The sequence below is a fragment of the Gambusia affinis genome, linkage group LG10, assembly GCF_019740435.1.
Source record: "Gambusia affinis linkage group LG10, SWU_Gaff_1.0, whole genome shotgun sequence".
Lineage (NCBI taxonomy): Eukaryota > Metazoa > Chordata > Actinopteri > Cyprinodontiformes > Poeciliidae > Gambusia > Gambusia affinis.
In genome coordinates, this window is record NC_057877.1 from 26,344,974 (window position 1) to 26,372,318 (window position 27,345).

Genomic DNA, 27,345 nt, shown 5'->3' on the forward strand with positions numbered 1-27,345 from the left:
CGCCAGATTTTGTTGTCTCCTCCTGTGACTGTGCTTGCATTAGACTTCTGTTGTTAGCTGAATAAATTAATGACTGAGAAGAACAAAAACATCAGGAAAATCCCATAATTTTATTTTGGACGATCTTTAACCTTGGACTGCGTTAGTTATGGTCATTTTCAAACTTAATTTACCAATGTGATAGTTTGAGTGCAGCCTGTTAGCTCGTGTTTACAGTGGGTACACTAATTTAAAGAAAATTGTTTACAACCTACTGATCGGGGTCTGTTTTGGTCACTGATTGTAACTCCAGCAAATTTTTTAGGGGCGTTTCTAGTTTTGTAAACAATAGAACTTTGCTGACATAAAGAATGTAATAAAAGTATTTTCTACACATTTTCTTTGAAGTTGTTAACTTTCTTAATGACTGTCTAGCTTTACATATGGAGACTTTAACAGTACTATACTGTGTTGAATGTTTATATAAAGAGTTGCACAGAGATTGTGTTTACCACTGGATTACTGGGCTGCATGTTCACCTAATCATGTGATGATATGCCATAACGGTGTAGCGTAGACTGTAATTTATGGCTCCTGCATACCTTTCCTTTGGTTTTACGTCCTTTTCCCCTTTCTGTCTTCTTGAGACAGCGTGTAATTACTTGTGATAACAGGTTAAACCTACACACAGAAAGCACTAGCCATAGTGATTTGGAAAGCTCGGATATGATGGTGTCCATTTGTTGATTTTCTTATGGATATTTTATAAGATTTACAGTTAATTTAGATTTCTTTTCTTCTGTTGTTTCCATTTCAGATGGACTTGACCTGCCCAACATCGTTAGCTTCTCACCTCCCTCGAGCCCAAACCCAACCAAGAAGAGCAGCTCCATCAACTGGTCTTTCCCAGACAAGATCAAGTCCCCACGAACAGTCAGGAAGATTTCCATGAAGATGAAGAAGCTTCCTGAACTCAGCCGAAAGCTCAGCGTCAAAGGGACCCAAAATAGCAACACAAGTAACAATGGAAATAGTCATCTAGAGCCGAGGGCTCATTCTCTCCGGGCCACCGGCAGTGGGTCCGAGACCGTCACCCAGAGTTCCGGTCCGCCTCGGTTAGCCCCTTCCGGAGGTGGGTCGGCGAGCCGCAACGTAATTTCCCGCTACCACCTGGACAGCAGCGTTTCAACACAACACAGCTTCAACAAGAAGAAGAATAATGGCAGCTCAAAGTCGGCCAGCAAAGGCGGCTACCTCAGTGATGGTGACTCACCGGAGCTGGTTGCCAAATCTGGCAAACATGGATCTGCCGAGGGGAAGGGCGGAAAAGGCAAGGATGCTGAGGGAGGAAGTTCTAGACTGAATGGCACAGAGCTGGACATTGATGCTTTTCGCCATTACAGCTTCACAGATCAGCCCAAGTGCAGCCAGTACATCTCTGGACTGATGAGCCTCCATTTTTATGGTGCTGAGGACCTCAAACCTCCACGCATCGACTCACGAGATGTTTACTGTGCAATCCAGGTCGATTCGGTTAATAAAGCACGAACCGCACTTCTTACCTGTCGAACATCGTTCTTGGATATGGATCACACCTTCAACATTGAGCTGGAGAACGCCCAGCACCTCAAACTGGTGGTGTTCAGTTGGGAACCCACGCCGAAACGGAACCGTGTCTGCTGCCACGGAACGGTGGTGCTGCCCGCACTCTTCAGAGTGACACGCACCCACCAGCTGGCGGTGAAGCTGGAGCCGCGGGGGCTGATCTACGTCAAGTTGAACCTCATGGAACAGTGGCAGAACTCACTGGACGGCGGGCCAGACGGAGACAGAGAGTCGCAAGTGTTTGGAGTGGAGGCGTGGCGGGTAGTGGAGAGGGAGAACACCGGGCTGATGGTGCCACTCATCATATACAAGTGCATCAACGAGATCGAGAGAAGAGGCTGCCAAGTAAGTGTGTTTGAATGTCGACTTTGACCATGGATGATTTCCATTTACTTAACTGGGACCAGTTTTGGCACCTTTAATTGTTTGTTTTGTAATTAAGTGCCTTATTACTTTCTCGGCTGAAGTTTAGGGGCATTGAAGACTGAGGTTTTAGGTGCATTTGGATTAGCCAGAAGGATTCCATTATCTGAGTGATGGTAGGATGGAGAAGAGACGAATAGATAACTTAGGGCCTCGTCTACAGTAATATTGGAGTTTTTCTGGTTTGATGTGAATAAGGAGCTCAGCCAAAAAGGAAATCTCTGAATTGACTGTATGTTATTCTGCATTATGACTGAAAGAACAAGTCCCTGGACAAGTGAGGAGTTCTGTTATCCCTGTGTTCTGGCTCTGTTCAAAACTAGGTAGTTCAGACATTCAATCAGGAAGCCTTCAGAGTGGCCTTACTTTGGAGGTTTTCTTTTCACTTACTTAGCTTGCTTTGCTTGAAAATCCTAAGAAATCTGCAGTCAAACAACAAATAGCCCTTCTCAAATGGAAGACGGTGTCTTGTTTTTGATGTTCACAGACTATAAAAGCAGCTGGAGAAATAACTACGGATTCACAACATCCTTTTTAGCTTTGTGGGATGAATGCTCGCCCTGCAGCCACTAATGATGTTGAATGAATCAAAAAGCAGCACTCATAATGTCAGAGTTGCTGCCATGGGCAACACAACTGCTTTATTCAGTGAAGAGACATGTGGACGAATTAAGACACTGATGTAGCAAAGACGAAAAGGGATACGAGGATTCTTGTGGATATCAGCAACTGATATTCTAAACTTTCTTAAAATAATGTTAAAATAATCAATCTCATGGTATTGTACATTATATTGTGTTTTGAGTTGAATATATGTAAAATCTTGGAGAAAAACGAGTGTTGGATTTTTGCTTTGAACAGCTGGTTGTTGTGATCTCAGGGATCTCAAGTGGTTGTGCAGTTCAGTCTGATTAACACCCTTAATATTTTATTTGTTGAGGATGGATTCAGTTTCATGTTTTTTTGCAGCTTAAAAGAAAATGATCAGTTTTGGATTCTTGTAAAGAAATCAGAATTTTGGTTCTTCATCATATCTGGGATTTGAAGATTGAACAGCTGTAGCTTCAGTGGGAGTTACTTAAAATGAATATTAATTATATTTGCATGTGTGAAGTTTTAGTCTCATCAGATGTTTTACCTTGATAAGAATTCATTGTATGATTTTATATGATTTTCTGTTTCCCTGGGATACAAAATATGATGTAACACAGAAATCCATTTCCATTAACCATAAGACAAGAAAATCTATCTTTCAAGTAAGACATATGTGTGTTGATCTTCATGGCAACAATAAACCTGTCCATATTGATAGTCCACTGTACTGATAAGTTTCAAATAATAAAAACTGATGAAAAATATCAGATGAAGACCATAGATTTTGACACACACTAGAGAGTAAAGTCTTAGGGTTTTCTAGTCTGTCTTATAAGAAAACCTTTAAGGATTTTGCACTCATTTTTATTGGGTGAGACATTTTGGAAACCTCAGTATTCCTCATTCATGTTGTGGCACTTGTTTCCTGCCTCACCAAGATAAAGTCTCAGCTTTTTGTGCCCACCCGACTTAACGTTTTACAACTCTAACATCACCATTACCTTTTAAATATGTCGGGTCGGATTTATTTTCTTTGTTTTTATGACTTTAACCTCCCAGTGCTGTGAATTGTATCTATTTATCTCTCCTGTCTGTGGATTTTTAAGTCTGGCATGTTTGTCTGCTGTCGCTCCCAGCGCTTCCTCTAATCTCTCCCCCATCTTCTTGTTTTCTTGCCTCTTTTTCATTAGTCTCATATCAACTTCAGGGGTCTTCTGCATGGCAAGCAGACAGAGGTTAGGCTTGGGGTCGACACCACATTCCAGGGGAGTTTTTGCAGTTTTTTGCCCTCAAAATTCACATTTGCTTGTGTCTTTTATGCTGCCGCTCTCTTTTGATAGTCGCGTTGAAATGTGTGTCCTCAAGGCTTTTCTAAGCTTTTAAGATCCTAGATGAGTGCTGGTACTTTGAAAAGACTTCAGAGGGTACCTGTGTCAAAGAATGGAGTTATGTATGTCTGACAGACAGTCTTAGAAGAAGCTTTTTGACTCAACTCACATACAGGACATATATGATTGAGAATGTTGTACTTAGATGTGGAGTGTGCGGAGAAATCACCAGAGTCTTGAGGGAGCTTTACCACTTCTTTTGTAGATGCAATATAAAAGTTTGGCAGTCAGTAAAGTTCTGAAGAATATAATACTCTGTTGAGTTGTCAGTGGTTTATGTAATCAGTTGGTTTGATGTGCAAGCAGCTGGCTTACCATAAAACCACGAGGAACAACATTAAAGGTTGTTTTACAGTAGGAAGCTGTGGTATAAGCATTAATTAAAGAGACAAACAACTCATACAAACAGTTTGACAACTGCTTCATACTGGCGTCAACCTCACTCTTGGTGCTGAATGGTTAATCATCAGTTCTCCTGCAGCACTCATTGCTCTCCAATCCCCTTTTCAATCATCATATCCAACCCCAATGCTTGAGAAAAAATGCTGCTGTTTTGTTTCTGCTAACCTGACTTTGTCACGAATGTGTACAATTTGGAGGAGGTTGTGACGTAAGACAAACCATCATCCCCTTTTAATTCTGACCAAGTTCCTGCAGTTCCCATATCTAAACAAACACTGACACAGAGAGAAGGTAACACATTGTTCCACCCTCAAGGCTTCACAAAAGACTCAACCTTTTTCTATAAGGGTTAGTACCTGAGGTATTTAGATAGGTTCAGAGAGAAATTACTCAGCCATCTGAGGGGGTTTGATCATCTGGTTAGGATGCCTGTTGGCCATATTCTTTACCAGTTTGTTGTAGAAGTGTCCTAGTGGGAGGACGCCTTGGGGCAGATCCAGGACTTGAAGTATAAATAGTATTTTCTGACTGTCTTGATAGCGCCTCAGATTCCCTCCACATGATCTGATGGCGTGACTAGAGAAGAGGAGGGAAGCAAGGGATTTCTACATGTGCAAACTTCCAAAGATGAGAGACTTTATAGTAAAGATTTAAAAAATACAAGGCAAATTTTACCATGGCCTGTATGCGCAATCAGTGTAGTATTGATCTGAAAGTCTGATTTCAATCAAAGACTGGTAAGACAAATGTTGCGCATAAACCAGTGTACTTCCACCAACAGAAAATAAAAAGACTAATGTAGGAGAGATTCACAGTTAAGTACTGTTTGCACACATTTCTGATTCTACCATCTGAATGTTACAGCTGAGCTCGAGAGCAGTCAGCATTTTTAAAATCTGGTATTTAAATTTGGCGACTCTGTTTAGTTGTAGCCCTCAGTTTCTTGTTCTTAGCATACATGAGTGGCAGCTGGAACTATGTTGGACCTTGTGCCAAGTCAAACATTCTCCTTAAAGGTTCAACATGTGGTTCAAACAGATGGTATTCTAGGTTGCTAAAAGTACTTTGTTGTGCTGCTTTTGCATCGCTGTCTTCCTAAACCAGTCTGGTGATTCACGTCTGACCTCTGACTTCAACTAGGCATTTCATGCACTCAGCTCCAGCTCTATTTTCCACATCATTCTCTGTAAACCCAAGAGAGTTTTGCTAGTTAACAAGTAACTCAGCAGGTGTGAGTGCCTGGTGAGTGAATATTAAGAAATTGTCACAATGCTTGGATATGTTGCTGTCCCAAACCATTTCCTCATTGGATAAAGTTAGCATGACTGGCGGTCCTACAGGGGTCTCCTGTGACACACACATTCCTATGACTGCATTTTGGGAAATCATTTCCTCCTGCCAGATGAGGAAAGAAATTCCCAAACTTGGTGAAACATTTGGTGAAATTTTCTTCCTTATTAAGTTAAATCTTACAGCTGATCTCAGAGCAGGAAAATACTCTACATCACTGACATCCACTCTCCTTTTCAGCTCATTTTGTTTGGAGGTCATTGTGGCTGCGTTATCCACAAATAGGTCTTGCCCGGTGCCGCCTGTTGTGTTGCCCGGCAGCCACAGAGGATAAGAGCAAGACCCTCTTTTCTGCTAACAGCTGTTCTCTGCCTGCACTCAAAGAGAGACACCATGTTTTTATTTCTGAATGGACTTGTTGTTCATTGTGTCCAGTGACTTTTATTTACTTGCACACAAAGCCAAATCCCTAATCTGTCCTTCTCTCTCGCTCTCGTGTGAGGTTTAGAAAATCGCCACTGCATTTTGCGAGGGCAGCTTAGCAGCAGTCGCTCTGTTGGGACAGATAGACATGGCACTGCTCCTACGCTGGAGCCCGGAAACCCTGGCAGTGTGTGTTTGTGTGTGTGTGTGTGCGCGCAACCAGACTCGACCCGCCATTCACAGCCCACTGACTTAACACGTTACTGGGGCAACCACACCAGTTGGCCTGCAATCCCACATACCAGACAGACACATGTAGGAGAAATTATGGTATGTCTGCAGCCAGACCTAATCCCAGCATAACAAGGAGAGCAGCGGTGCCAAGTTTCAGCTATCAGATGTCTCCAGTCCCTTTAGGTCACAGTCTGGAGGCTTAGGTAAAGAAACAAAAATGGTTCATAGCTTTCATTTTTAATTCTCTGTTATCACTTTGGTCCTTATAGGGGATCAGCTTTGACACACTCAGTCAATAAGATGTGGCACTTTTATGAAACTGAGAACCTTTATATCTTTGTCCACTTTCTATCGGAAGGTCTCTTATTTAAATTTTTAGCAAACTGTCGTGTGATGAGATGGAAATTCAGGCTGCTTGTTTCAGCTCACAGGGCCCAGTGTAAGTTAATACTCACTTTAGAGGGTTGTTACTGTGTAACTCACATTACCTCGTCACTTTACCCACTCTGGCACTTTTAAATGTGATGCTGCTACGTTTGCTGTTTAGCATTAAAATTTATTCTGAAATTGTCCTTTAAGAGTAAAACATCTTGGCGGCTGTCACTGACATCAAGAAAGAATCCCATAACTTCTGCCGTTACAAAATTATTTATTGGAACAACATGTTTTGTGCCTCTGAAGTTCTGGACATAATTATCTTGGCACATAACTTACATAGTGATAATTTAAAAAGCTTGCTAACTGCATTTCTTATTAGTGATAAGAAATGCTACATGAGGTAAAAATGATTTTTAGACGAACAATGTTTGTGACATTGTCTTTTTTATTTTTAGATCTTGAAAATTACATGAGATTAAAAATAGATTTTTGGGTGAACAAGGTTTGTGACAATGTGTTTGGTAGTTTGGATCTTAAGGTCTGAGCTCCTTTTTGTAGATATAATCCCATCAAATGCAAATTTTTTAGAAATATTTTGGCAGCAGAATAATAAATACACAGCATACTGCATAAGAAGTAGAAATGAGACAATGAATACACCACAATTTGTTGCAAATTGTTAAGCTCAAGTGTTTGACAGCTGCAACAAACAGCTTTTATTGACTGTGAGAATTTTTTTATCAGCATCAAAGTAGGTGATTGGTATTTCTGACTTTGTTAAAAGGTCACGAGAAACTAATCAGTAATCTCCAGTTTATTGCTCTCACAGCATCTTGTTTGAATTTTGTATGAATACAGATTAGTTACCTACAGAGCCTAAGGGTGTTGAAGACCAAAGGTGTAGGAGTACGACATTAAAAAATGCCACAAACGTAATATCAGTGTAAAATGTTGCAGTGGCAGGATGCATAGTAATTAACCCATCATCTGTTAACATGATGTCCCCACCACTCTTCATGGGTTTGAAGCTGATATGTACCTATAACTTTCCTATCATAATGCTCAGAAAATCAGCATACTTGAGGTGTGGCCTTAAAATACATCAATAAAAACATTGTTGTGGCTCCAATTTGAAGTAAAATATGTCAGTCGAGATCTATTTATCTGTTTGGACTTTACTTGTAATTTATGGTTCATTCTATTCTTAAACTCCCAGTCTGGACAATAACTCAATCTTTAAAAATGTAGCAACACATTTGATTTCAAACACAAAACAGAAAGAGGTAATAGTGATAAATCAGTCAATTTGTATTTATTTCTAAAATCATTGTAAACTTTAGCTTATCAAAGTCTCATTTTGCAGAGAGAAGTGGGAATCTTCATTGTTGAAATACTGATTAAAGCTGATAAACAGGGTATCTAAAATGCTATGAACTATACATTTGACTAACACGTTTCTGTGTGTTTGTGATTCCAGGTGGTGGGTCTCTACCGCCTGTGTGGCTCCGCAGCCGTGAAGAAGGAGCTGCGTGAAGCATTCGAGAGAGACAGCCAAGGCGCGGAGCTGTGTGAAAGCATGTTCCCTGACATCAACGTCATCACAGGTAACATGACCAGCTGGAGTGGAAAATGCAACGCAGCAGCCACACACTGGAATCTGTCTAATCAGGAAAATCCGTTATTCAAGTACATACAGGGAATCTTTAGAATATCAATCACATTTTAGCACAGTGTAACTGTAAGTAGAACACCTCAGTAGTTTCAATGACTTGAAACTACTGAGGTGAAATAAGCAATGCTTGATAAAAGTGATTCCTGTGAATCTACAAATGAAACTAATGAGACCTTCATTTGTTGGAGTCCGGGTTTAGTATTGATCACAATCGGTAAACGTTCTCTCTGAACTGGTGTGGCCGCCACACATGTGCACTTCTAACAGTGTGTGTGTGTGCGTGGGTGTGCGTGTGCGTGTGTGTGTGTGTGTGTGATGTTAGTAATAGAAGCATTCCAGCAGTCGACATATAGATCAGTGCCTGAAGGGAAGCACAAACACACACGCATACACACGCGCACACACACACACACACATACACACACACACTGATCAAACTCAGCTGTACATTCAGGTCATTCGTTCTCCATCAAGTTTGTGGGTTTGGACTTGTAATGGACTGTCCCCTCCCTGGTTGCCATGATTGAGAGGATTTGTGTTGTCTTACAGTTTGACCTGAAGTAAGGCACAATTGACAATACCACTTTTATTCTTAATTATTTTATTTTATTTATTTTTTTTTACTTTAAAATAAAACAGTCAGGCAATTGAAGAACACCTCTGAGTTCATCAGCTCAGAGGTGTAGAAAATGACTTGAGTCATGACTTTCTTTTCCTGTGGAGGAAGGCCATGGAAACCAGTAGGTATTGTAGAAGCTGCTGTTGGTTTTAGAAAGAGGCCTCGCTTAGGCGTCGCTCCATCATGCCTGCTTTGATCCACATGCAGTTGCAAGGCAGAGCAAAGAACACAGTTAACAGTTGAGCGGGCTGGAAAAAAAGGCCCTGCACCATCGAGGATTGTTGGTTTTTGCTTGCTGCCTAAATTTGCTCTGCCAAGCGAGTTGCTGTGGCTGATAGAACTGAAGAGATGTGGGGGTTTGATACATGATGCCATGATCAAAGGGTTATAATCTTGCTACATTATATTTCTTCTACTATATTCATTATTTTGGTTTTTTAAATTTCAGATTTGTTTGAAATCTGTCAAATTTTACTATCCCAATGCTGATATTTTAAACCTGTGCTACGTTCTAATTAAGGTTTATAAAACTAATCTCCAGGCCATCAAGTGAGCAGCGTGTGGACGAGCTTGGAGGAGTGGCGTGTCACACGGCTAATTTAAAAGCGCTGGCAGTGAAAGGGATTATCCTAGGGGTCAGAGTTCAACTCAAAGCTTGCAAAACATGCTCAGAGCACGGACCTTTACTGTTTCAGACCAAATCCTTTGTTTCATATCCCAATACTAACATCAGTATAAAGATAAAAAAGAAATATCCTCAACAGGTCTGCATAAACAGTAATTATTTTTGGTCATTTTGTTGTTTTTTCTATTTGGTGTTATATCAACAACATATACATTTTTGCACTCGTGGAAAAGCAATTGCATCTTTCTCTATGTAATGAAGTACTGTATAAAAAAGTATAATAATAATAATTCTGCCATTCTTTAATAGTAAAAGAAAATACCACATTTTTACATTTATTTCATACTTTAGAGAAGATAATATGAACAAGATTTTTTTTCTTGATTTGTTAGGGAGTGCAGGTCTCTTACAAAAAAATCACATGAAAATCACATGTGATCACATTTTCATGTGATTTTCATGGGATTTACACATGTAATTTTCAATAACAGTCTCAAATTGTTGTATTTGAATGAAATCCCCAGTGAAAGCATGTGAAATGGACATTAATTAGGACAATTTGTTGTCATAAACCCTGAACCCAGAAACCAGCTGATGGATTCTCATCATGCCACAGTTCCTGCACAGTTCTGGTTCTGAGTTTTGACTGATTTGCCATTTCCTCATCCTCCTTCTCCGCTTTGCCCCCCACCATCGGCAGTACTCCAGTGAAGACATGGAAAGTCATTAACAAGTGTCCCCTTTGTTACCGAACAAACACAGATGGTATTTGGCTCACGCATGGGGGATTAGCTGAACTCTGGGCAGGCCAGGGAAGCAAGAGAGTGTTTTACAGAGAGCAGCAGGCCGGCTCTGTGGCCGTTGATTTGTTTCCTAAACTGCGGGTCAGAAATTAAGAACTAATTCAGGATATATTTATAATAAATCACCTCAGCGTACAGGAGTGCAACTGTTCCAGAGTTACAGAAATAGTTCAGTGAAAATTTTGAGCTAACCACTATGTAGAGATTCTCCTCGTGATTGGTGGAGGCAGCGACACACACCTCAGCCCACCCCCAAGTACTGTGGGGGTGTGCTCAGCAGTGGGGGGGTCAGGATGGAGAACAAATCCTCATTTGTTTTCTGGACGGGGTGCTGACTGCAGCACTGACAGGAGGAGTGACCCTCTGCTTTGTTTGAACAAGAGGTCAAAGGTAGAGCCATGCCCTAATGCATCGTGTGCCTTGTAGTGGTTGGTGGCACATTTGGGGTTGTGTAAAAGTTAAGCATATTAAGGCTTAATTTAAGAGTTTTAAACAATTGTCTTGATTGGAGAGATATGTCTTGTTCCTAGAAGATATGTGTAGCAAGTGTGTAAACATGTTTATATTTCACCCCAAATCCATCTTAATTATCTGTGTATATTTGTTTTTCTTGGTTTTTTTAAGTGTATTTTATTTTGGTGGAGAAGCTTTTATTTTCTTGTTTCCTGTTTCCGGGTCATATCCTGTGTGTTGGCGCTGCCCTCCTCAGTTCGCGCTGAGCTGCGCTGGGGAGAGATCTGTGTGGGGAAGCCAGAGCCCAAGAACTGCTGTGCTGAAAATATTTTTGTTTTAAACAGAAAAAACCTGCTCTACTGCTGCAATACACACAGGCTCCTCGTCTGCTGGTTCCTTCTACCAATTGCACACAACGCAGAGTACATACAATAGAAGAGTCAGATGAAGGCAGCTACACCGATCCAACATTAATATCTGTATTTAAAAATCTAAAGAAATTGATTATTGGAGACAATGTGTCTGGTCCATGAGGGCAGATATATTCAGTCTAATTCTGTGTTTTGTGCTCTGAAGGACATCATGTTTTGTTATTTATTTTACATTATATTTTGAATTCATATTAATAATACTTTTCGAACCATTTGAAAGAACTTTTGTTGCAGTTGATTTTTACATGTTTGACCTGTTGCTTTATTCAGTTTCTGTTTCTCTACTATTTATTTTACATTGTTAAAGATTTTAATGTTTTTACATGTTGACCAAGTTTGTGAAGCTATTGGTGTATTTAAGTGTGCTGTACTGGTGCAGAGATATCAGATAAATTTGTTATGCAGTTGATATATGTTTATGTTTAAAAAAAAGAAACGTTTTTAGTCAATTCAGCCGTTTTTCTATATCAGATCGGCTGAACCTCAGATATCTGAATCGCATTGGAAGTGAAGAAGGTGGATCGTACGTTTAGTTCCTATCATAATGTGTGTGTGTGTATATATATATAAAACACATACAGAGTGTATTAATAGTGCTGACATGCCAAATGCCAACTTCTTGATTATAACACAGCCGTTGGGTGTTTGTTGTCAGCTTGGCTGAGAAGGATGGTGAAGCACCTGCAGAGTAGACACACCTGTTCATCAGTGAGCCCCTGACTGACCTCATGTTGTAAGTGTGTGTGGGCGTGTGCGTGTGTGTGTGTGTGCGTGTGCGTGCGTGGGTGTGTGCGTGTGTGTGTGTGTGCTCAGGCTGCAGCAGCGTCTAAGACACTAAAGTAAACACACGTCAGGATAATGATTTACCTGAATGGCTGTGTTCTCCTCATTTTACCCGAGTCCCTGTGCATACACACACGTACACACGCATCCAGGGATCTTTTTTTTTTTTCCAGCATTGCAGAAACAGGAACGTGTATGAAATGGCTTCAAAGATGTTATGCAAGGCGAGGAAATAGTCAGGTTGTTTAGGTTTGCTACGCAGACTTTACTTGAAACAGTCCAGATGCTTGTTGTTGAGTCTATCTCGGAGCAGAGGACAGGTCAGGAGACCTGCCATGCAGGAGTTTCCAGTTGAATGGAAGAAAAACAAGCTGTGTGGTAATTCTCATTAGATCTGGTTTGCTTACTTCCCTAAACGATGAAAAAAAGTTCAGTTTAATGAGTTGGATGATGAAAACAGATGGATGAAATTTTGCTTCCAGTTTGATTTCTTTTGATGAATCAGTCTGGCTGAATTTTTCATCAACGCTGTCAGTGGAGAACCGGGAAGATGTTTGTTCATCGGTTATCTGGCTTGGAAATCAACTAACGCTGGGAGACATTTAGGGGAATGAATGAAGCTTTTATTGATGTTATTGCTCATTCATATCACATATGACTAAGGCAATGACACAAAGCATTAATGGAAGTGAGCCAGGTTATTAAGTGCGCTGGTTCACAGGGCACAGGAGGTGATATTTAATGAAGATTTCAATCTGTTTGGTGGAGCGCTGTTAAAGCCTGGCCCAGCTGTTTCACAGCTAATATTGTGCTTGTTTACCTGTGATACAAGGGCTGATATGATATCTGCTTTGTCTGGGTACAGGTTGCTTTTTAGCAGATGTTTCAGAAATACATAATAGTTAGTTGTGTTTTTTTATGTCTGGTGTTTGTAAATAGTTTAGTAAAGTCTAGAAGTGTAAGCAGTTGAAAGGGGTCAAAGCCCACGTCCTTAAAAGTTGTCTGGTTCAGGTCAACTTACAAGATTGTTGACCAAAAACTAAAAACATTTAAAAGCTTCTTAAAATAGGACATACACAGCTCCACAAGTTAAACAGTAAGATATATAAACATTAACTTTTCAAATTTGATGATTGTAAATACAAAGATGCTGGTTGAAAGAGTTTACCAAGCAGCAACTTTGCTTTGCATTTACAAAAACTATTGTTTGTTTTTTTCTTCTGTTAGTTCCCCCAGTGATCAGCACTGAGAAGGACAAACAATCACAATCTGTTATGACTGCAGTGACAGCATTGAGCAGAATGTTTCAGAAGTTGAAAAAAACTAAAGAAAAAAAGAACTTATAAGATCCTTTTGGCAAATACTCTCAGATGTCCAAATTTGTGCAACCAATTATTTCTGAACATTTGCAGATTAGTGCAATCAGCACCCTGGATGCCAACTGGCTGGATCCCAAAGAGTAAGAAAATGAGAACTGTGAATGCTAGGTTCTGGAGTGCCAATGCGCTGTGGGTATTAATGAATTTTAAAATGCTTAAACTATTAAAACAGACAACTACAAGTCATTTTATAGTGAATCTACTATTTCTGTTTCCAGTTTGCAATATTGAAGATGCATTCAGTATTCATTGAATGCATTATAAAAAGTAAGATAGAAACTTTTGACTTCTTGTCACCTAACCCAATGCTTTAGTTGAAGATTTGAGCTTTTTAATTCTAAAAAAAAAACCTGGCAGATGATGGACCAACAAGGCAGACAAAAATAGTTGCTCTAAGCCTCAGTTTCTTTTAAAAAGAAAAGCAGTGGCTTACACGGATTAAAAACTTAGCACATTAAGGTGTGCCTAAGAGGATGGCCGAGGATTCGCATCAAAGTGTACTGCTAGAAATAGAAGGCGCACTCCAGGTGGACCGGAGTGATTAGCATATTCAGAGGTGATGAAGTAGAAGATCCTAAATCCAGCTCAGTAATCAGCGTTGGTTATGTGAAGCGATTGCGTTGCTGCTTTGGGAATTTCTAGGAAGTGATCGCGGTTGTCACATTTACATTGATCTCACTGCAATCTGGTTTTATTCAACACAGACAAGTTGGGACTGTCCATTCAGCAAGTCTGTTACGAAATACACATATAAAGGCTGACAGCTGTTTAAACAGAAGTTTTATTTGTCTTTTCAATATTTCTGTATTCAAAATGTTCAAAACATTTCAGTAAGTTTCAGTGGGGCAGGGTTCTTTGACAGGGTTCCAGCCTGATGGTGGTTTTCAGTCACTACATCAAGCATGGTGTGATTTTCCAACCTTAAACCCACAAATATGCAATATTAGTTTTTTCATGAGTTTTTTTCTTTGTTGCTCATTCCAAATAAGTGAAATGATAGTGCTTACTCTGTGTGGTCCACAAATTACATAATGATTGTCCTCATCAAATGTTAATGTAGTCTTCCCAATCCAAACCTCTGGGATACTCTTGTTGTTTAAACTTCTGTCACCAATGCCAAGTAATTAAATAATTACTTTGCAAGTAATTATTTTGAATTGTTGTGCCTTTCCTATATTATTTAACTTTTAAGTACTGATTAAGTTAGAGTGTTTTTTTAAAAGCTTAATTTTCTAACCTTTAAACTCCTAATTTAAATTCTTAACCACTGCCTTCTTGTACACCAAATTATGTTCAGGCAATTCATTATTATTATTATTCATATTCCTGATAGAGTTAGATATCAAATAATTTCCATTCAACTTTTAAGATGTTAAATAAAGTATATATTTAGACAAAACTTTTTTTATTTGCTTTTTATTCAAGACTACCATTTCAGATGGTATTTAAATCCTTCGGAATAATCAATGGAAAAAATGTTTATTGGCGTTATAGCAGTCAGGCCCGTTATTTTCAAGCAGCTTTTAGTTTGTATCCAGTGGCTGGGTCATCGCACAATGTTAACATCATCTTCAGTCAGAAGGGACATGCAGTTGAAATTATTTTAAACCTAAAGCTGTCAGCGGTATGAATAATTTCAACTGCATGTCCGTAGATCTAAACAAAATACTTTTTGTAAATTAATAGATTGAATTCAAGAGAGTGTTTGCATTAATTTAAAAATATGTCACACAAAGTGTTAGCATTCTTGGAGGTGGCTGTATCTTTCTGAAGATTAGAATTACTTACAGGCAGAACCAATAATGCTAATTACACAGCCGCTAGCCTTCCCTGAAAACCGATCCAGCTTCATGTAGAGGAAAACGAGAGCAGACATTTGCCACAAAGACCTGTCAGGCTGCCAAAAACCTTTTTTATTTTTTTTTAATTCTCCCCTTTTGCCTTTGAAGAAAAGACATGCCAGGAGCTTAGTGGAGACAGACAGCGTCGGTTTCATGTTGTTCTGAGGCTTTTGTCTGAGCTACAGGAGTCCAAAGTCACAGGTGTTAAACCAGACCCCCCCCAGTCTCCCAAAACACTTAGAGCCAGTGCATCACACCCTACTCAACCAGGCCGCCTGCCAGACATCATAGGATCACTAGCAGAAATAATGGAGCCTCAGTTTGTAGATATTTATTTATTATTTCATAGAAAGACATGAATGAAAGAAGGCTTGCTAGCTACCTGTGCATTTCATTCAATAAGAACAAGAGAAATAAATTGTTTTAGAGAGGTATTAATCTATTCTAATAATCTTCACCATAAGGTTTAATAATGATCCTAACAAGTTTAGATATTCTACGTTATGAATATAAATATAAATATTGCAGGTTTGGGAAGATTTTTGTCTTCCCAAACTACTAGAGGTGCTTGTAGAGTGGATCCATATAATCAGGTTTTTTCTAGTATAGATAAAAAGAATTGTATTTTACATTTTCTTTTAAAAACTATGAGAAATATATAGCTACTGTAAAACATAAGCTACTTGGGATAGAGAATATGGATATGTATTTAATCTCCAGCACTAGTTTTAGCTATTAATACAGAAACAGATCTGAGAGAAGCCAATACATCTGATAAATCATATAATCTCTATGTATATATAAGAGGGGTTCTAGAACAGGTTTCTGTGGCACTCCAAGCATTATGGATCCTAGCAATTAATCAGAAATGTTTACTATGTTTAGTCCTTTAAATAAAACAAAAACTCTTCCTATTTCATTGTGGTTAATGTACATAAACACAAATGTCTGAAAACCACCTGACATAACCTGTTCAGACTGAATTGTGAGTCATATTTTCTCATGTTCAGTCATCTTTCTGTTCCCCTTGTCAGGAGTGCTGAAGGACTACCTCCGTGAACTTCCCTACCCTCTAATCACCAAGCAGCTGTATGAGGCGGTGCTGGAGACCATGGCCACCAGGCCCCTCAAGATGGCCGCTGCGGGGTGCGAGAACGATCCGGCAGACTCGGAGTATACCGTGAGCCTGCTGGAAATCCTACCGGAGGTGGAGAGGGTAAGATAAAAATACAGCCGTCACTCCGCTGTCCTACAGTTTAATGACGGAAGATACATTTACAAAGGAAGCTATGAGAGAGGTCACTGTGGCTAAGCTGCTGGCGGCTGTGGAATGACGGCAATGTGCAAGATTGCTACCATTACAATGACATTACGTGTGTTTTCAGCGTAGTGATAATGGCTGTGTTAAGTGGTTTGCAGGGCTGGACATGTCATTCTTGGAGGAAAGTCTAAAGTTTATTACTGACAATGCACCTAACAAATCAGTTTAATGTCTCAGCTGTGAGGAAACATAATTACCGTTATGTTACCAATAAAATCAGCCTATAAAGATATATATATGTATACAAAAAGCTCAGGGTAGTAGGCATTGCTGCTAAAAATAAAAATATTGTGCGTGAATAAATAGATGTGCCAATGGTTAAACATATACTTTAACATCTTATAATTATTATTATATATTATATAATTATTTCGTAACGTTTTACTCCACTTGTGATTATTTTGATTTTGTGCTTTGCACCTATACCCTGTATAGGTGCAAAGTATAATAGTCATACTTCACTTTAAAGGAAGAAAAACTTTGAAATTATTTATAGTTTGACAGGGTTTCCCCCAGAAAATCTGCTAAGCTCAGTGTCAAGGGTGCCAGGGCAGTCGTCCAGCACCCTGCTGTGTTTTTGAGTTAAAAAAATCTATGAAGTTGACGTGAAATTTGAAAATATTACAAAGTAATCATGTGTATCTAAACATCAACTATAAAGTCTAAAAAAAGGCAAATATAAAAAAAAATGATTAAAATAAATGTAACACAGTCTTCCATGTGTTCTCATACTGTTCAGACTATGTTGCCATGGTGCTTCCAGCAGTTTCACAAAAGAAAATCTTTAACATGTCTTTGCTGTCACTGCTACTGGTGTATGGAAAAACCTTTTGATAAATAAAGAAACGATGCTTAGCCTGGTGGAGCGCACATAAAGCCCTCCAGGCTTCCAACACGCTGGGAGAAACCCTGATTTGATCTCATTTCTTACTTTGAAAATGTAGCATTTAAATAAGAGGGGATCACTTTGTAGATCCTCTGTTTCCTGCTCCTGCAACAGATTAGCTTGATGAAGAAGAGGCTTCACTCTGATACTCCTCTGCTGCCGACAGTGGTAATACTGCAACTACTAATCAGCATAATGACATGTCTTATTTGTCCGCGCTTATGTGTGTGTCTGCATTAGATGACTTTGCGGAAGCTTCTGGACCACTTGAAGCGCGTGGCGTCCTACCAGGAAATGAACAAGATGACATGTCAGAACCTGGCAGTGTGTTTTGGCCCAGTGCTGCTCAGCCAGCGTCAGGAGGCCTCGTGCCACACCAACCGCGTCTTCATCGACTCAGAGGAGCTCGCCAGCGCCCTGCACTTCAAAAAGCACATTGAAGTCCTGCACTACCTGCTGCAGCTCTGGCCAGGTGAGCCCAACATCCTTTTATGTTGCTTTTTTGATTCCCTTACATTCAAGTCGTGCTGCTCCTTTTTATGGGATAGTTTACAAATTGTTACCAGCTTTGTGGCTCAGCTCTAAAAAAGAACTGATGTTGGACTGGGCTGCTTTGATCACTGAGGTTACAGACTGGCATGAGTGTGGCTGATAGACGCCGACCTCCATCTTTGGTTTTTCTGGGATGTAATTCTCCACATGGGCTTTATCGTGGTGGCTGAGCCAATCAGAGCCAAGCCAGCAAGCCCAAAGTAAACCCAATTTATAAGGCGTATCCTCGCCGTTCTGTGACAGATCAGTCCTCCAGCAGAGTCCCAGCTTTCCCCGTGCGGCCCATCTGTCAGCCACCACAGCTGTTCCTGCTGGCTGCAGCTGTCTGCTGTGAAGTATGAAGGAACCCAAAGATTATTCCAGAAAGCACTTAAGATCAGGGATGATAAATGTTGCAATTAAGGAAAAGTTTATGCTATGAGCAAGTTTACTGCATTTCTTTTGACATTTAGTAAACAATTATGTCATCCCTACATGAAAAAACTGCATTTTTATAGATTTTGAAATTCAAGGAATATGTTCCAACCATTCCCAAATTAAAAGTAATGCAATAATGTTGGTTGCTTTCTTGAATAAAACAAAATTATGTCAAATTTTAAAACTGCAATCTTGTTACAAACCTCTCTGAGATTGTATTACAGAAGCTTTATTTGTAAAATTTTAGGCATTCATCCATTTCTGCTTGAGCCTGCTAAATGTAGCTGCATCCTCTGAATCCTGCTCTTAACTAACCCTGTTTTAAATGCTTAAGAAGCTATTTTAGAAGTAGCTAATGGTAGCAACATTGAGTTTCATGGGAGAGATAACAATATGCAAAAAGAATTAAAGGGTGAACAAAAAGCGATGGAATTACAAACAATGTCTACCCAAAAGCAACATAGTGTTAAAGTCTCCAGTTTGAAATTGGGTGCATTAAGAAAATATTTCTATCTTTATTTATCCAGTGACGAACATAAAATCCATATTGTAGCAGACAGAAGTTGGTTGGAGATCCAACAGTCCGGCACCCTACCCAAGGATTTAAAGGTGTTCTTCAAGTTATTGCAGAAGTGAATGCCTGCTTGTGATAAAAACTATTTCAAAACACAAACATTATAAATTCAGATAAACATTTTCTGCAGTTGTTCTGCTCAGAACTGACACAGACGTGGATCAAAACACTCGCCCCACCTTAGAATATGTGCATTGAAGTGTTTTTTGCTATCAGAACTTACTTTTAAGATTCTTTATCTTTCTAAAATAGAATATTGATTCCTAAATAACTAGAGCTTCAACATATAAAAACAAGCATAAAACAAATCCAGAAAAGAAGCCTGTAAGATGTAATAAAGGATATAAGAGAGGAAGCACAGGATGAACTTTTTATATATCAGAAAAATATATTTATTTCTTTTTAGACCCATACCAGCTCAATAAAGTGACCTGGTTTTACATTTTAGACTAAAGCAATTCCTGAGAAGAGTTTCTGGTCTTTTCTGGCTGCTGTTTGTAAAAACTTCTACAAAAAGCTTTCATTCCAGGTTCAAGCCTTTGTTTACACCCTCACCTCCATTCCATCCTCTTCCCCAGCACGGACTGGAGGACGCCTGGACTGTAATTAAAGACATTCCAGACTTAACCTTACCCTTCAGCCCCCGGAGCTTCACCCTAACATTTCACAATCATTATGAGATATTTTCAGCCGCCACTTCACGCCTCTCACACACACATACCAAACGCGATTCAAAGCCGCGTTGAGCAACATGCGCATGGGGGCAAAGGCGATGGCATCTGACGGCTGCTGGTGGGAAAACACTGGAGGCATTTACAGAAAGCGTGAGAGAGCGGGCAAAGCTGATGGACAGCTATATGTTGGGCGTTTTCTAACTGTGAGAGAGAAAGGGAATGTGTTTGTGATGACAGGAACAGCATGAGGGAAGCGTCTGAGTGTATTTGTTTACATCAGCGCTCTAGTTGAGCTTTAACAATCAATATCTAGTCACTGTTTACTGGACTGTTTTTATTAATAAATTAAGTATTTAAACTTAAATATAAGATTTTTTTTGCACACATTTACTTTCACAAAGTAAAATAATAGAACATTATTGAATTGTAAACATCGTTTTGCAAATATCTGAAAAATACAAATAATTACTCAGAAGACAAAGTAATCCATTCTGCATTTAAAAAAAGTGTACAGGCCTCTCCTGGATTTTTGTGAAATAACAATTATAGGTGAAGAGAAATCATTTCAGAACTTTTGCCACCTTTAATTTGTCATTTCAACTGTATAATCTGCCAGATTGTGAAGGAATGTGCACAGACCTTTTCAGATTATTTCAACCTTATATCACAAACTCTGCATGTGATTTTAAGAAAGCAAGATATTCTCACAGTTTCTTATAAACAGTTAACAGAAATTAACTAAAGGAAAACTGAAGTTTTTCAGTTCCTTCTAATCCTTCTTTTAATTCTTTAATTCATGCCATTAGAGAATCATGTCTGAAACTGAACAACACTGTCTCTGAATCGGGAAGATAATGTCTGTGTGCCTCAAGTGATAATTGCTTAAGTCTGTAGCCTCAGGACTGCTGTTGGGTATAAACATATATGTAAATGTAGAAACATAACATAACTCAACATTTCTGTTCTGGGAACACTGGAAAAAAATAAATGTTTCAAAAAACAAGCAAAATTTGTGATCTCTTTCTGACTTTATTTTCTAAGTACAGGACGTGACTCTTAACACCATAACTGTGTTTTATTCTTTTCCAAAGCAGTAAGAAATGGTACATAGAGGTAAAGAGAGACAGGTAATCAGACTGTGCTGACTGTGTGATCACTCACTCTTCCTTTTCATGGGGCAGTCACGTGATTTTTTTTTCATGGGGCATCGCTGTGGTTAACTTTAAAATTTTATTCAGTCATCAACAGGCTGGCAACAAAATCACAAAGTGTTTTGTTGCCAGCAAAACACTTTGTGGGATGGGGTGTGACTTTAGCATGCGCCCGATTTGGCATGTTCCTTCATTTGATAAAATTAATGCTCAGACACCTTTAAATAGCAGCAAGCAGTTCCTCCGTAAAATGAGCACGATTTACAGAAATGTATTTTGCTCTGGAGGGTTTTATTGGTGCTCAAATCACCCAAAATCACACAATGCATGATTTTTTTCTTCAAAGTTACATAAAAAAATCTCTGATTTGCATGGAGCAGCCCAAGCTGGAGTACTTTTGCCTTATTTGTATTGAAATAAAAGGGAAGCAATAAAGCAAGCCATTTTGTGTCAAGCAGTCTACAGGCTGAGCCCTGCAGAAACCGAAACTTTCTCTTTTAAACCTTTGACTTTTATTTGCTTATGATTTGCAATTGTTGGTTTCAAACAGGAACATTATCAATCAATGTAAAATAAGATATTCTGCAAAATCCACCATCTTAATTTGGGTTTTATACAATGCATATCTCAATAACTGCTATTTTTACAGCAGCATCTGTACAGATTGTAACATAATTAAAAAGCTGCTTTGTTTCTGTAATTCGATTCAATCCTAACTGCACAAAGTGTTTTTGATTAAAGTTTTTATTTTGGTTAATGCTTTACAGCTAAAAAAAAAAAACCTGACATTTTGTTTTTCAGAAAATTTTGATATTGAATAAAAGCAATCTAAAATTATTCTTCTTACCGAAATATTGAATTGTTTTCTACTAAACTACAACATCAGTCAATAACCATGAACATACTTCATTTTTTAATAAGTTATTATTATTAGTAGTAGTAGTATTATTACTATATACTATATATATGGGGTTTTTTCTGCCATTACGCTAGGAAGGTGATGAGAGCATAATTCTGCATTTAAAAAGTTCTTCTGTAAAAGTCTTAAGCAATATTAAAATTTTCTGAAAAACTGAATTTTGGATTTTTATGAGTTAAGCCATGTTCATACAAATTAACAGAAATAAAAGCTTGAAATATTTCAAACTTATATAACATAGGTTTCGCTTTATAAATTGAATTACTGAAAAAAAACTGTTCAGATGCACCTTTAATTACTTTTTTCTGGGCCTTTAAACAAATATTCCATGCTAACTTTTATGAATTTGTATTTATTCTATGATAGTCTGATTAATTTATTCTGTCTTTTATCTCTCCCTGTAGTTGTGGACCCAAATGACCAATCGTCTCTTCGGTTCCCTGCAGCCTGTGTGTCTCCAGCCACCTTCGACCTTCTGTCAGCCCCTCCTCTGAGACGTAGGAAAGAGCGCCCCCAGTTTTTAAACCTCAGTGAAGCAGAGATGGCCGGTGTCCTGCGGCCCAAACCAGGACGTCTGGACAGTCCCAGCAACAGATATGCTGGCGACTGGAGCGGCTGTGGTGAAAGTTACTTCCCCTCTGAACTGCTGCTTCCTCCCAGTAAAGAAGAAGCAGACTACGACGATGTGCCATCTGAAGACACAGAGGCGGTCGAGGAAGCCCGTGAGAAGGACGCAGCAGAGGAAGATGACCAGGAGAGGGTCACAAGTCCTGCATCTGATCCCCATGTGGAGGAAGAACCTCAAAGAGAGGAGTTTGTGTTAAAGGAGGAAAATGGGGAAGAAGAGGAGGAGGAGAAAGAAAGCGAGAGCGACAGTTCAAACAACACGCCGGCTTTTGAAGAGGAGGAGGCGGAGGAGAAAATGTTTAACCACATCCTCCCGGCTCGGCTTCCTAAAGAGCACGCTTACCAGGCCTACATGAAGATCCAGGACATCAGCCCTGTTCTGAGTAACAGGGTGAACCTGAGAGACCTGCAGGAGAGCATCGACACCCTAATAGGAAACCTGGAACGAGAGCTAAACAAGAACAAGCTCAACGTCGGATACTGACTACCACGCAGGCACACACACACATCCATTTGTAGACCCATTAACACAGACGAGGTTTGAGGAGAACCTACTTTACTGATCAAGGTGCTTCGCTAACACCCACAGTGTTTCCACAGGAGTCCTGTGGCTTGTGGTGCTGCTGTAATAAGTTACAAGGTGAGAGGAGAAGTAATGAAACAGGGCACTTCTAGAATTTCTACCTTACCCACAGACATTCCATCAATTTTTTTTGTTTTGTTTTGGTTTTTCATGTGTCTTACATCATGTGGTTTGTTTTGGTTTGCATTCTTTCCTGTTTTGTGTTCCATGTTGTTATTGTTGCTTTTCTTCTTATTAGAAGAACCCATTGACCCCTCAGGGGTTTAAAAGGTGCCTTAATTGTGTGAAGGTGGTGCGTCAAGAGGAAAATCCACCCGGAAAGAAAATATGTTATCTCCTGACTGCTTGATTGTACAAACAAAATAACATCTTTGAATATTTTAATTGTCGTTTCTACAATGTTGGCAACAAACTACCGACCGGTCTTAATGTCAGTATCCAAAAAGTTTTGGTTTTAATGATTGAAGCAGATATTTGTTTTGACCGGAGAAATAATCTAACAAAAGAAATTGAATTCACATCTGTTTCAGAGCTGCTACCTGTTACTGCCTGTTTTGATTGAGTGCTGATTGAAACAAGCCAAGTTTTTAGGAGAAACATGTAATTTTCTTTTGTTAAAGTGGATTTCCTTTTTAAGGCAACTGAGAGCTTTTCTGTCGAGGTACAAGAATATTATACAACATTAATGCACTTATTAGGCAGATAGCTGTGTAGATTATTATGCTTCTTAGTGTTAGAATGAATATGACTGTGATTTGAATAAAGTGAGAAAATGGGCCAGTGGAAAACTCCTCTTAAAGACAAAAAATAAACATGAATTTATGTTGTGCAAGGGTTTTGATAAACATCTCATACTGGAGGTCATAAAAGCAACCCAATCCTAAATTTATGGTACTTATTTGATTTCTAATTGGATGGGAATTTTGACACATTTTTCTTTGGTAGCTAAACTTCTTTTAGTTTAGCATAAAAGTTAGAGGTAACTAGCTTAGTAAAACAAAAAGACATTTTCTCTTTAGTCATCTTTGTGATCATCTACAGCAACAGATAATGTTTTCATTTGGTAAATAAATACAAGTTGCAGTAATAGAGAAATTGGCTTTTTTTTTTTTAGCTTAGAATGAAGATCCAAGCTAGCTAGCCCAACTTTGAAAACAGAAAATAACAAAAAAGCTTTTTCTTTATGCTTTTCTAAAACAAACTAAAATGAATGTGGGATTGGTCTTCTATTCTACAACAGAAGACCATAAGCTAAATAACTAAACAGATGATGTCAACATAAGTTTTCTGTAGCGATATTTAGAAGGCCTCATCCAGTTAGCATCTGTTACCTTGCTGCCTAAAGCAACAAAGGAGGTTTTCATCAATCCAGGGATTCAGAGTGATCAGTATTTAACCTAAATGGATATGTATATAATTATATAAATGTATTTGGAGTATATTATTTTTACATCCTATATTTCAATGGCGTATTTAAAAACTTCTGATGACCTTGTAGTGTTGACGGCAGTCGTGTAAATCTCCCTTTGAGCTACCTGTACACATCTTAATGTGCTGGACTAATGGTACAACTCTAGCTGTAAAATATATGATAAAATGCTATTGGTGTTGTTATTATGTTGTGTATATATTTGAGCTAATCTGTGTCTGGTGGACTGAGATGTGTTGATGACTTTTGGTGTGTTTTCTATGGTACTGGACGTTGCATGGTCAAAAGCTTTACCAACATAAGCAAGGCTCTGTCTGATCTGCCATTGTATTTCATATTTATGTGTAAAATAAGACTATTTTATAATGTATGCTTATTTGTTTGACCACTTGTTACTTAGATAAAGTGATGACTGGATTTCATTTTCTTCTAAAGGATTTAGAGGCGGAGATTGATTAAGATGCAAAAGATTATTTTATAAATATGGAACCATAGTCAAAAAGTGACTACATTATTACTACAGGATATCCTCTGGGACCTCGTATAAATTTATTTGAATTTTAAGGTCATACTCTAATTTTCATAATTTGAAAGACGCTTGAACTAAAAAAAGTAACTTAAGTATAAGATCAGTTGTAGTCTTGACTCATCTGAAGAAAGCAAGTAAAATGGGGCTAAAATTGAGCAAAATCTCATGAATAGTTTAAAAAGCAGATAAGTTGTTGGCTCTATTTATTAAGTGTGACTTTGTCCATTTGCCTTATCAGAAATAATTGTCTGTTTCACCGAACAATATTTAGAGTCACAAGCATTTTCCAGATTATTTTTAAAAAGTCTTGGGTTACAGAATTTAAATAGTTACAGTCTGTCACAATAAGCAGATTTTTATGCATTTTTGACACAAAGTACTCTTTCAAACCTTCTAATCATGGACCTTCATATTTAGGACAAATGCAAACAAACTGAATTTTTCTATAAGATTCAACTTTAGAGAAGCAGCAAACTCAAAATAAAAAGTATGTTTTTCAGTGGATTTTTTTAATGTCATTTGTCAGTGAACTGCTGAGGGAGTCTAATAAAATATCCTCAGCAAAGTTGCTTTTAAACTATCTGCCTGCAAAGAGAACAGAAAAAAATGCTGAGCAGTATTCATAAAACTCATGGAGGAAGATCAGTTATTTTTATCCATTTATTTAAAATGCAGACTGTACTTTGAATCCAAGAAACATTTAAGTGACAATATGAGATCTAATAGTGAGGTCGCTTACAAACAGCATGGATCCAGTGGTTACAGCACATTGTTGTTATATTTGTTATTACAAATCACATTTGCTTTGTTTTGTTGCATCATGTTTTAGATATAATCATTCATTTCTGTCTCATCCTCTTTGTCCTTTAGAGAAGAAAGTGCCACACTGAACGCACCTCCAAACTGATCAGATAAGTGCTTTGTATTGAACCCGAAAAATATGGTCATAATAAAGATATTATTTTACATTATTGTTTGGTTGCTGCATGTTTTCGAACTATCTGTTTAGTTTGTATTTGTTTTCCTCAAAATGCAACTTTTATAACAAATTTAAACCTAAATTTGGGTGTAAATAAAAAGTTTTAAAGTACTAAAATGTATAAAATCAGTGATTTGGTTAATTGGAAAACATACATTGGAAAGTTTGCATTGATTTTATACAATGCAAACCTGAATAAAAGGTTTGATTATAACAAATGATAATTATCATTTGTTTTAGTGCAGTATATTATTTCTTTTATGTTACTTCCATTTGTTCTGAAAACCAAAACTCAAACACCTGTGGATAATGACAGGAGGTTGCTATGGAGACCGGCGGCCTTCAGCTCATCTGCATTGCTGGTAACTCATCTTTCATGTAAGTTTGGCATCAGAGGGAACCACGAAGTCCTCTAAAATATTGAGTTTAAAAAAAAAGCGTTTTAAGCAAAGACACAAACATCTTAAAGATATTTTGTTTTTTAGATTCTTTGCAGAGCTGTGGAGTTGTTGCACCCAAACCTCAGTGGATAGATTCATTGGGGAATTGCCCATGTTGGCCTTTGGGAATCTCCCAGAATGACTCTTGGCTTCAGGGACATTCCCAAGATGCAGCTGCTTTTTTCAACTCGCAAGCTCAGTTAATTTATTGGAGCTAGTTTCCTACAATTATTTCCACTCTTATAGAATAGTGGAAATATTTTGTAGGAAATAATATAAAATAAATATAAAATGATTGGTTTCTGTCATGGTTCATGTTGAGTCGATGCAAATCTCTGCTAAATATCAGGAGAAGTCAAAGCAGCCAGAGGCCTTTCAGCACTAAATGTTTTTCAGCCGTGTTTGATGTCACTTCAGACGGTTCCTATCATGTTTTTATCACAGCGCTGAGCAGGTATGAGAAAGTTTTAGGATACAGAATGTACACACATCCGTCCGCACTGCACAGCCCTGTTTAAATCCCCACATGTCCATTCTCCAGAAACACGTCCTGTCTGGAATTTATGTGAAGACACAGCCAAAAATTCCACCGGCGGTCACCAAGTGTATATAATCTTTCACACTAAGGAAAATGTTTTTGTCAGTTTCAAAGTTAATTTTGGGTCTTCGGAGACAGATCCAAGCCAGCTGAAATATTTATTCATGGCTTTTTGAAAAAAAAAAAAAATCTTTAAACATGTGGAAGAGAGTTGGCTGCAGACAATTCCTATTTCTAAATATATTTTGTTTAAATTTGATTTGCGAAGGTTTCCTTACGAAAGCAAGAGCGAAAACAAAGGCAGACTTAATATCACAGAGTGTTTGGATAGTCAGGGTCGCCCACTTGATATCTGAGCCTCTGACGTAGTGAGCTGAACTTTCCTTCATTTCTAATTTGGGAGA

The 27,345-nt window shown here is 38.5% G+C and overlaps 1 protein-coding gene across 1 annotated transcript in view; it reads left to right on the forward strand.

The window, feature by feature from the left end:
• The window catches only part of syde2 (synapse defective 1, Rho GTPase, homolog 2 (C. elegans)), a 44,491-nt gene extending 18,536 nt beyond the window's left edge, over positions 1-25,955 (forward strand). The window contains exons 4-8 of the mRNA XM_044130000.1: positions 797-1,929; positions 8,194-8,320; positions 16,357-16,538; positions 17,770-18,001; positions 22,221-25,955. Of these exons, the coding sequence (XP_043985935.1) occupies positions 797-1,929; positions 8,194-8,320; positions 16,357-16,538; positions 17,770-18,001; positions 22,221-22,927 (2,381 nt within the window). The 3' untranslated portion in view covers positions 22,928-25,955. The remainder of the gene's footprint in view (positions 1-796; positions 1,930-8,193; positions 8,321-16,356; positions 16,539-17,769; positions 18,002-22,220) is intronic.
• The last annotated feature ends 1,390 nt before the right edge of the window (positions 25,956-27,345 follow it).